Here is a 9,405-nt window from a genome sequence, read left to right as displayed (position 1 = left end):
ACATGTACATACCATACTACTGCGTAGAGCTCACTCAAATCTTTCCCTCCCTGTTATTATTCCATGCAGCGATAAAAGGGGGTGAATATGTACTGTAATTCGTGGCGGAGCTCTCCTAGCCGCGTCAGAGCATCATCATCAGTCGGAGCTTCCCAGGGCGATAGAAAGGAGCTAATTAGGAGGCCTATCCTATCATACCTCCTAGTTAAACCGTACGCATGTTACGGGATGTATGTCTTCTCTAGACAATTTCTACCCAGAACGAATTGGATTGGGGAACTTTCAACCTTCCTGTTACATGTGCTAAGGACGAGCTGTGATCAAACTCAGGCAAGAGTTGTTTTTTTCTTCTTTTTCTTTTTCTTAAAAAAAAAAAAAAAAAAAAAGGGTTTAGAGTTTTCGATACAATAACCCCTGAGGACATCATGAAATGGAGTCAAAAGAATTTTTGTATGTATTTTAAACATCTTGCTATGTAAACGCCTCCACTCACCGCCCAGAAGCCACAATCAATGCACGAGACCCTCATGAAGCCATAACAAGGAGCAAATATATACTCCGTATGTAAATAGCACAGCGTGCGGATGAGAGAGACTCATCATATGATGCATAGGTCGCAACGCCCAAACCCAAACCCAAAAACCCCACGCTCTCAACTCACTCATGGCCCAATGGCTGGCTCCAACACAACCAGTAACTAAGCTGGAACGCCACAGGCAGCAAAGAGGGAGACAAGTACTCCGTACAGATTATCGCACGTTCGTTCTCTTGTAATAATTTATTATTTACTTGCCGTAGCCTAAGTGGAAGAAGGGAGGATTCTAAAATTATCCCATTGTGCATATGATGTCTCTCTTATCATAAACTTTTCAGACGATACTCCGTACAGAAGACTCGTTATGTACGCATAGTAAGTAGTAAGTTAGTGGTTTAGCTAGTTGAAGAATATGCTGGCCCTTGCGTTGAAATCATCATGGGTTCTGTGGGAATCTAAGTTAGCCACCGCTCATCCCCCCCCCCCCCCCCCCACACTCATACACTCTGAGTGTTCTCCCAACCCGCCCATTTCTTCCTCGAGAAGTGCTTTCCCCATGAATATGCAGATATACGGATTGGCGATTGGGCGTGTATAAGCTTTGCTGTAGGGGGAATCCACCCACAGCGGGTAGGAGTTGGAGTTAGTTACTCAGGGGCGTTTCATCAGCCTCTGCCACGTAGGAAATAGGCATCAAAGCTCCACGGGTTTGTTCTGGGGACGTGAATGAAGAGACAAGGGGTAAGGGGGTAAGGGGCAAGCCGAACTCCCTTGGAACTAGTGGCTTGAAGGTTTGAGCCGTGATGTTTTTGAGCAAAGCCAGGGGGCAGTACATATGACATACGATTCTCCCTAGTATGGTGTAGGATAGCTCGGATGATTTCTCCAGGAAGATTGGCGGTAAAGGAGGCAGAAGGATTGTTGTTGGACGCAGCGCCACAGGGGGGAATATCATGCTGAGATCAACATGAACTATATTTAGATAAGCTATGTGTCCAGCCAAGGTGGTTGCTGGCGATCATCTTCAAGCGCCCGACGGGGCTTTGTCTTATACTCCTCACCGCTGGATGGGGAGCGTGGTGGAAGAACAAATCATTCACTAATATGACTGGAGGTGGCAGGCAATTGATAGGAGCCCAGAGGAGAAAAGGGGTAATTAAAGGATCTCGCAGCACACCAAAGCCGTCCTTTGCTAGCTTTCCCCTCGGATAAGGAAAAACCGGTATAGGATTTCTGCCGATGACGGACATGCATGTAAACCAGTCAGTCTAATCGTCCGTGATGATGCAGTCCGATCCCCGTAGGATCTTCTGAGACACATAGAGCGGCTCATGCACGCGCAGCACAGCCAAGGAGCTTAACCACCCGAGTACAGCTCTACATCGGATAGGATAGCTTCACTTAGCTTAGTTGCTGCTGGGTCGCAGAATAGAAATTTCGGCTTGGGCATCTCTCAAGGACTTTTGTCTATGGCTCCTTGAGCTAGGAGGAAACACAATAATGGTGGGTCTAATGGGAGTGATTGACGAGAACTAATAATTACCGAGCATATTAGCAATAACTCCAGCTATCTCTGAAGGGATGGTTGAGATACGGTATTTCTCCGGCAACAACTGATAGAGATATAAATAGAAACTGAAACTGAAACTGAAACAAAAGCATTGAAGGATTGGAACTGGACCGTCAGGGCCTTCAGTGAGGATCTTCTTCGTGGACGAATCAGGCGGAAGGGAAAGCTTAAAAGCAAGTAGCGTGCAGTGTGTAGCGATTTTCATATTCATGCCAGTCCGGATAAGGTTTTTCCATGTAGGAAACTTGCACATGCGAGAACAGGAGGATTTACCGCCTTTGAATCTCTATTTTCACTGTTTCTAGGTTCGGGATATTCACGCAAAATATTCCATAGCGGAAGTGTAGGTAGGAAGGAGAAAGAATGATGCCGAAGAGACTTCCAGAATCCCGATACTGATGCATGAACCCCATGATCCCCACCACCAACCCTTTGAACGAGGTTTCCTGGCATCATTGGCATCATCCGCCATTCTTTCAAGCGCGGAGAGGCACAGAATACCCCAGAAAATGGGGGAAAGAACACACCCAAAGCTATCCGAGGTGGTAGGCTTATGTGCTGGCTGAGATCCAAAAATTTTGTATTGGTGAGCCAGCTGACGGAGATAGGAATAAGAAACAGACTACTCTTATCTCACTCGGTAGTTCCCAAGAAATGGTCACCCTCCCTTCCGCGTATCAAATGCTCCGTGAGACATGGCCGCTCTCAGCTTAATGCGCCAATATATGGCAACAGTAGGCAGAACCATCCCTGCCCACAGTCAGTAAGACTGGGGAAAGCTGAAGTACTCGTCGGTTTCCTCGGCTTTTGCCGACGACAGAGCCGGCGTGCGGAACGCGCGAGCCCCCTGGCTGAGACGGGAGCTACGCAGCCCAGGTTCCATGTCAGTGTCTCACTATAGAAGTTTTGCAGCACCGTTTGAGCCCCACGAGGTCCCGAGGGTATTGGTTCTTTTCCAGTAAAAGTCTGCTGAAGAGACAGAAATAGAAAATGGAACGTAAGCCAATCAGGGCTTGAACAGAACCTACAACTCTCAGACAAACTCCGCTCGCAGCGCATCTCGTTATCGCATTCTAATTTGTGGACTCACCACAACGGGTATCACAGAAAATAAGCCAAAAAGAAAGAAAAAGAAAAAGAAAAAGAAAAAGGTCATAAAACAACAATAAGATTTACAGATATTAAAGCACGGAGTGAAGAAATAGAGAAAGGAAAGAGGATAAAATCCCCCATTGTGTCAGAATAATACTACCCCATGTTGTTTGTGTGGTGAGTGCCGGCAGCTTGGGCGAAAGAGCAAAGAAGAGCCGCTAAATTGGCGCCTGGGCATGTTTCTATTCATAGCACCAGATCCCAAACCAACCCACCCCACCAGCGTGGGCGACATGAGCGCGTGCATGGAAGATGCATCAGGGCACAGTAGCGCTAGAGCTCGAATCGGTGATGACGGAATTGATTGATTGCTCGATTTATGGTAGTTAAGGCAAGGTTGAGATGGTCTGCTGTGACGTGGCAGAAGCAGGAAACAAACTGCTGCAGGTTTAGCTACCTTATCTTGTCAATCAGGGCCTTCGATCTGGCGGAATCGAACTTTGTCCCAAGTTAAAACGACTCGAAGCGTGATTTCCCTGTTCAATCTCTAGTGTCATGAAGTGAATGCAGACGGATAGGTGAGAGAGATGGCGTTATACGAGATCGGGCGAGATCTGAAGGAAGGCCGGTGAGCTCAGCTTCATTTTACTTTGGGCTAGGCCTGCGAGTATATTTTGTTTCCAAATCTGTCAAATTGCGGGGTTACATTTCTAACATCTTCCCAAGAGGCACTAGGGCGGGTTTACAATCACTTGTATGTACTGTACATGTACAACATGAGCAATATGTGATTGCGCCAGTGAGAGTGCGGTATCAAGGAACCTCTTATTAACCCGGGTTACAGTCGTTGACATAATTGGGCTCTTACCAGTCCAGAGGAGATAACTATCTTCCTCAATGTATGACCCCTTGTCGTCTCTAGCCCTTAATGAGTCAGAGCCATCCATACCTAGTCTTTATTTCCTTAGAACCACGCTCTAAGGTTGGAGATTGTCTGCTGGTTTTCTCCGCAGCTTACATACCGGCTTGGTTGAACTCAAAGGGCTGACGATGTGATAATAGCTGCTTCAGTTTTTGTTCTTGTTCTTTTGGCGATCAAGGCTTGATAGCCCGTCTTCTGGAAAAATCTATTCCAAACGTGTTAAACCTGGCATATGCAAACGTCATGGAAATAATTGAACCTGCCCGGCTCGATTATTGCTCGTCCTGGCGACCTGCATTTTGAATCTTTGCCACTACTCGATTTCTGCGCTGGTCTAGAAGCAAAGGAGATTCGCGAACACTCTCCCTTTCCTTCTCGAAATCAAGCACAGTTCAATTGTACGCGGACACTACGTCGGACAGTTTCCGATTCAAATCAGTGACTTTCCATGACCTTCATTAAATTTCCATGGATGAATGATGCGCAAAATCAAACCATTCATATCTTCCACCTTTTTCTCTTTTGACAGCGCGATGAAATTGATTATCCCATACCGTTGTATGGGAAGCGCCTTTTCCTTACTACTCTTGTGAAATGTCCCCTTTTTTTTCCCTTGCATGACGGGGAATCAAATCTCCTGCTCTCACATTTTTATCAGCGAAATATACCAAATATATGATATTATTACAATACGCTCCAAATCCCTTACCTGAAAGTTATGCCAAAGTATCGCCTCCTACCTCCCCTATGCAGGCAGGAGCTACAACAGCTCGTTTTTCTAGCATGGATGGAATTCATCACCTCTAACTGCTATATGTTAAGCCGGAAGGCTCATAGATATTAGGCGCTAAAATAGCACAATTCTATATTTTCACACCCGTGATATTTGTGAGCTTTCCTGCTCCTCCTTCTCTCCAGATAACTCCCTATATACCCACGTCTCCTTAGCGAGCTCTATGCATTAATAGAAGTACATTCTCATCCGCTGCGGAATGATGTTACGTAAAGGATAAATGACAAATCCATGAAATGGAGGTGGTTTTATCTCCTGGATATAAAGTGCTTTCCCCCTTCATTTCCTCCTTCAGCAAATGAAGTATACCGATGAGGACGATGAGGACGATGACTATCCAGCTATTAGCACGAAATTATTGGTGCCTCTTATCGCCAAACAGGTCACTGCGGTCCGCGATGCCTATTCAGTCTCTCGTGTGTGTTAAGGCTGTAAAGGGGACGAAATGGACAATCATCGATGGTGGATTCAATGGACTGGGTTTGGAGTGTGTGTGAGTACCCAGTCAAAGGCAGTCCGTTGTTTGGCTACAGCATGCATGCCATGCAGCCTCTTGGGATAAGACTGAGTATCCGGGCAGGCAGGTCTGCTCTGCAGGGAATGGATGCATTTGATTCTCCATTACCATAACGAGCGGTTATGCCTGTGTTTGAATGATACTGATGTTTCGGAACGAACGACCACTTCCGTACGATCTTCTCTGTAAGTGCGACCCTACTCTCACAATATCACACTGCCTAACATAGCATTTATACTGTTCATAACCAATTTAGCTAGCTGAATATATAACTATTCCAAATCTACAAACTTAGGAAATTGAAAAATAATTTTAGAAGCTGAAATTGAAATAAGAATTTCATGGCTTACCGTCTATCGTGTCTAGCCATTCAGGGGGCTAATTAATGAATCAAGTAAACGAAATATACCCTCTTGAAGGAGAAATGTTTTGTAAATCTTTAATTGGTTACAACTTACTATCGCCGCTATTCGCAATCTCAATGACCAACTTGCCAAACTGGGTGCCATTCTTCATGTCATCGAATAATCCATCAATGGCCTTAATATTATCGATCCCCTGCACTACACGGGAAATAATAGGCTTTATCTTGTGCTCGTTGACGAAACGGACCATGTCACTGAACTCTTTCCGGGAGCCCATGGTTGAGCCTTTGACATCGATGTTCTTAAGGAAGGTGGGCGTGGTGAAGGGCATTTTGGGTGATACTGTCATTCCGTATACGGAGAGGATGCCGCCGGCCTGTGATGGGTGGATTAGCGAACTTGCCAGACAAATAGTGTATTGAACAGACAGACGGCGCTCCAGGGGATCAAGATATCTATTCAAATACAAAAATAACATCCAGTCACGTACCTTGAGCAACTTCACCCCTTTCTCAATCGAATCCCCTCCAGCCCCATCAATAATCGCATCATAATTCCTCTTCCCAGCAGGCAACAATTTCAACGCCTTCTTCTCCCACTCCCGCTCCTTATAATTCACGCCCCCCTTCGCCCCCAGCCCAACAGCCAGCCTCAACTTCTCTTCACTCGAGCTTGTCACAACCACATGCACACCTCTCGCCACAGCAAACCTCAGCGCCATCAGCGCAACCCCGCCCCCAATCCCCGTAATCAGGATCGCAGCGCCCTGACTCGAATTCTTCGCCCCGGCTTTGGTCACCAGGGCCCGCCACGCCGTCAGACCCGTCAGCGGCAGCGCCGCCGCCTCCACATCCGTCAGGTGCGCAGGCGCCTCTTCAACCTCGCCCACGTCAATGGTGACATATTCCTGCAGGGTGCCCCTGCTGTTAAGTTTCGTGCCGCCCATGATCGCGTAGCCGGTGGGGGACTCGGGCCCTTCCTCGGAATCCTGCCACCCGGTCCCCGGGTTCAGGATCACGCGCTTTTGGAGCCATGCGTGTGGCTCCTTTACGGCTGGGCCTGCGGAGACGACGGTGCCGACGCCGTCGGCTAGGAGGGGAACGCCGGCTGTTACGCCTGGGTATAGGTGTTGGCGGATGAAGAGGTCTCGGTGGTTAAGGGCCGCGGCGGTCAGCTTTATGAGGAGCTCGCTGCCTTGTGGAGTTGGGATGGGGACTTTGTTGAGTGAGAGGGGGTAGTAAACTTGGCCCGGCTTGCCGGGCTTGCCGTCGATGAAGTCAATGGTGACCGCTTGCATGGTTGGTTTTAAGGTCAATTGGCCGTTTTTGAGGGGGGTTGAGATTTGGATGGAATGATAGTCCTTCTTCTCGATATAGCAATCAATTATATCCAATGGGGCTATTATCTACTTGGGACGAAAGAGGATTTTAAATTCCCTTCCTCGTGATTCGAATTCCAATTGCCCTGGAAGAACTGGGTCAGTGACACAGCGGTATGGTATTATAAATTAGGGTAGAGAATAGACGTATGTCTGTACAAACCAACCCTCAAGGCAAGATGTTATGTTGATACCTAATAATGATATTCATTATTCTTCAAGTTTGCTGGCGTTGGCCCCGATCAATGATCATGTATGTCTTGCCGACAGAATTGGGGGGGTATTTAAGATGTTTGTTTACCCGAGAGTTTAACCGGGCATTCCTGCTCCCTCGGCAATGACACAATGCAGGGGGAATCCAACTGCATATTTTCCCCAATTGTTCAACATCGATCGATTTGGAATTCAATGGTTGAAGAGTTGGAGGAGGTGCGGTTTCATTCGCATGCGCAAATCGCCCTCCTTTCAATTTTACATAAGTTCATCCCAAAAGCTTACGTTGGTAGATTTACTTTTCCCAGTGACTTTTGTTTGCTAGTTCGGCATCAACTTTTCTCTCGAACTCAAATGCACACTGTACTATGTTTAAACTCAGCCTTATTGAAACTGTTGTTGGGATCCAAAAGATTTAGTGATTTTTGATGAGTGCTGCTGATTTCAGTAATAGCATCATGCATCCCTTCATCTTAACATTGGCTTGGAGTAAAAGCTCCCTGTGACGATTTACTACTGTACACTTTTGTGACAACCAGATCATGTCTCAACAGGTCTCTGTAGTGATTGGTTGTCATTTAACTACCTCTATCCTTTGTATACATAAATATATCAATTTCGCACAAAAAAAACATACAATTTCCACAGCCCAGACCCGCTCAGAAATTTTAAAACACCAGCTTCGCCGCATTGGCAGTCAGCCCCAGCAGCACAAACGACGACGAAAGAAAGACCAGGAACCGCGTTGTGATATTGTTCTTCGACACCTGCACCAAACTATGAATAACCCGTAGCCCGACATAAGACCACGCCAGGGCGACGTCCATCTTGCTCCCCTTGCGCTCATGCATGAACGCAATCGCCAGGGTGACGGCGTAGAACTGCGTCGGCTGCTCCATGAGGTGGTTGTAGTTGTCCGCGACCCAGCGGACGGAGGGCGGAAATTTGGCGGAGAATTGCTCCTTGGGCGCGTTCGGGTCCATGGCGATTTTGTATTTGGCGATGGCTGGGATGCGTTTGGCGTACATCCAGCCTTCCATGACGAAGGTCCAGAGATTGAGGGCGATGACGGGGCCGAAGACGCCGGGTTCCTTGATCGCGGACATTTTGATTGGTGTTTTCTTTTCTTTTCTTTTCTTTTTAGTCTGTCTTTTTTGTAGGGGTTGGAAGGAGTATTCGAGTCTGCAGCGGTGGAAGAGGAACTGAGGGATACGGCGATTATGCAATTGAGTTTAATGGACTGAATATTTCACAGCAAAGTGTCTTGATGAAGCTGCAGTATGTATCACAAGATTGCGGAATTGGAAGACTGGGGTAAGTGAACAGTATATGAGGATGGTGGTTGCAGCGACCAAAAATCCTCGGGCTGTCATCTAAATATCAAATACGAAGTTAGAGTAACATGTGAGGCAGGTATTGTGGCGGACATATTACTTGCGAAAACAGAATTTTCCCAGCCCCCCCTGAAAATTAGTAGCAAAACACCACCAAAAAATCAAAATATTCATGTTTCTCTAGAATCATTCAATATCATTCAATACATGTCTTTTTCAATCAAATATCATCCAAATACGCGTCTTTCTTACCTTTATCATCAATATGCCACCTCAACTCTGTGATTTCATCATCAATGAGATTGTACACCTTCTTAAGAATGATTATATATCTGCTAAGATCATGTGAAGTATTGATTGTTATCTGACTACTGTATATTGAATTCAATGAAATCTTCACTGCTTTGAAACTGCTAGAGGATCTCATTCAATACACAGTGTAAAGTCAAAGATCACATCAGATATCTTGTCAGAATTAAAGAATTTTTTCAAGATATATTCAACTGCATATCATGATAAGACTGTCTGCTTTGTGAAGAATGAATTTGACATTAATATTCACTCACAGTTAATATCTAGAGTATTGAAGAAACTGAATTTAATATAAAAGAAGATGATTAATATTATAATTAAATATTATTTAATATATAGAACCTACTAATTCATTAGTTCTATAATATAGATTG

General features: G+C 45.8%; 3 protein-coding genes across 5 annotated transcripts; 1 reads left to right on the top strand and 2 right to left on the bottom strand.

Moving 5' to 3' along the window:
* The first annotated feature begins 2,145 nt into the window (after nucleotides 1-2,145).
* BDBG_16785 (uncharacterized protein) lies at nucleotides 2,146-3,308 on the top strand. The gene has a single exon (XM_031724667.1). The coding sequence runs from the start codon at nucleotides 2,659-2,661 to the stop codon at nucleotides 3,004-3,006; it is 348 nt and encodes a 115-aa protein (XP_031577643.1). The 5' UTR covers nucleotides 2,146-2,658; the 3' UTR covers nucleotides 3,007-3,308.
* Nucleotides 3,309-4,705: 1,397 nt separating this feature from the next.
* On the bottom strand, nucleotides 4,706-7,649 carry BDBG_03292 (alcohol dehydrogenase). 3 transcript variants are annotated; one of them, XM_002626082.2, is made up of 5 exons: nucleotides 7,340-7,649; nucleotides 6,285-7,258; nucleotides 5,780-6,170; nucleotides 4,829-5,666; nucleotides 4,706-4,756 (listed from the first exon to the last, which is right to left on the bottom strand). In XM_002626082.2, exons 2-3 carry the CDS (start codon nucleotides 7,089-7,091, stop codon nucleotides 5,877-5,879), a joined length of 1,101 nt encoding a protein of 366 aa, XP_002626128.1. In that variant the 5' UTR covers nucleotides 7,092-7,258; nucleotides 7,340-7,649; the 3' UTR covers nucleotides 4,706-4,756; nucleotides 4,829-5,666; nucleotides 5,780-5,876. The 3 variants fall into 3 exon arrangements, with proteins under 3 accessions (XP_002626128.1, XP_031577642.1, XP_031577641.1); XM_031721184.1 differs by having other exon boundaries at nucleotides 7,367-7,649; XM_031721183.1 differs by having other exon boundaries at nucleotides 4,829-6,170; nucleotides 7,336-7,649.
* A 404-nt stretch (nucleotides 7,650-8,053) lies between these two features.
* Nucleotides 8,054-8,602, bottom strand: BDBG_03291 (uncharacterized protein; the record flags this gene model as incomplete). Its single annotated transcript, XM_002626081.2, has 1 exon — nucleotides 8,054-8,602. The coding sequence occupies exon 1, from the start codon at nucleotides 8,489-8,491 to the stop codon at nucleotides 8,054-8,056; it is 438 nt and encodes a 145-aa protein (XP_002626127.1). The 5' UTR covers nucleotides 8,492-8,602.
* Nucleotides 8,603-9,405: the final 803 nt, after the last annotated feature.

This window comes from Blastomyces gilchristii (genome assembly GCF_000003855.2).
Source record: "Blastomyces gilchristii SLH14081 genomic scaffold supercont1.5, whole genome shotgun sequence".
In the NCBI taxonomy this organism is placed as follows: domain Eukaryota; kingdom Fungi; phylum Ascomycota; class Eurotiomycetes; order Onygenales; family Ajellomycetaceae; genus Blastomyces; species Blastomyces gilchristii.
This window is presented reverse-complemented; position numbering and strand designations above follow the sequence as displayed.

What these genes read in the sequence shown, in the direction of transcription:
- BDBG_03292 (XM_031721183.1), bottom strand. Translation starts at nt 7,091, where the DNA reads ATGCAAGCGGTCACCATTGACTTCATCGACGGCAAGCCCGGCAAGCCG. An exon ending in AAGGGGTGAAGTTGCTCAAG is followed by an intron (nt 6,171 to 6,284) that starts GTACGTGACTGG and finishes CACCCATCACAG; the next exon opens with GCCGGCGGCATCCTCTCCGT.
- BDBG_16785 (XM_031724667.1), top strand. Translation starts at nt 2,659, where the DNA reads ATGTGCTGGCTGAGATCCAAAAATTTTGTATTGGTGAGCCAGCTGACG.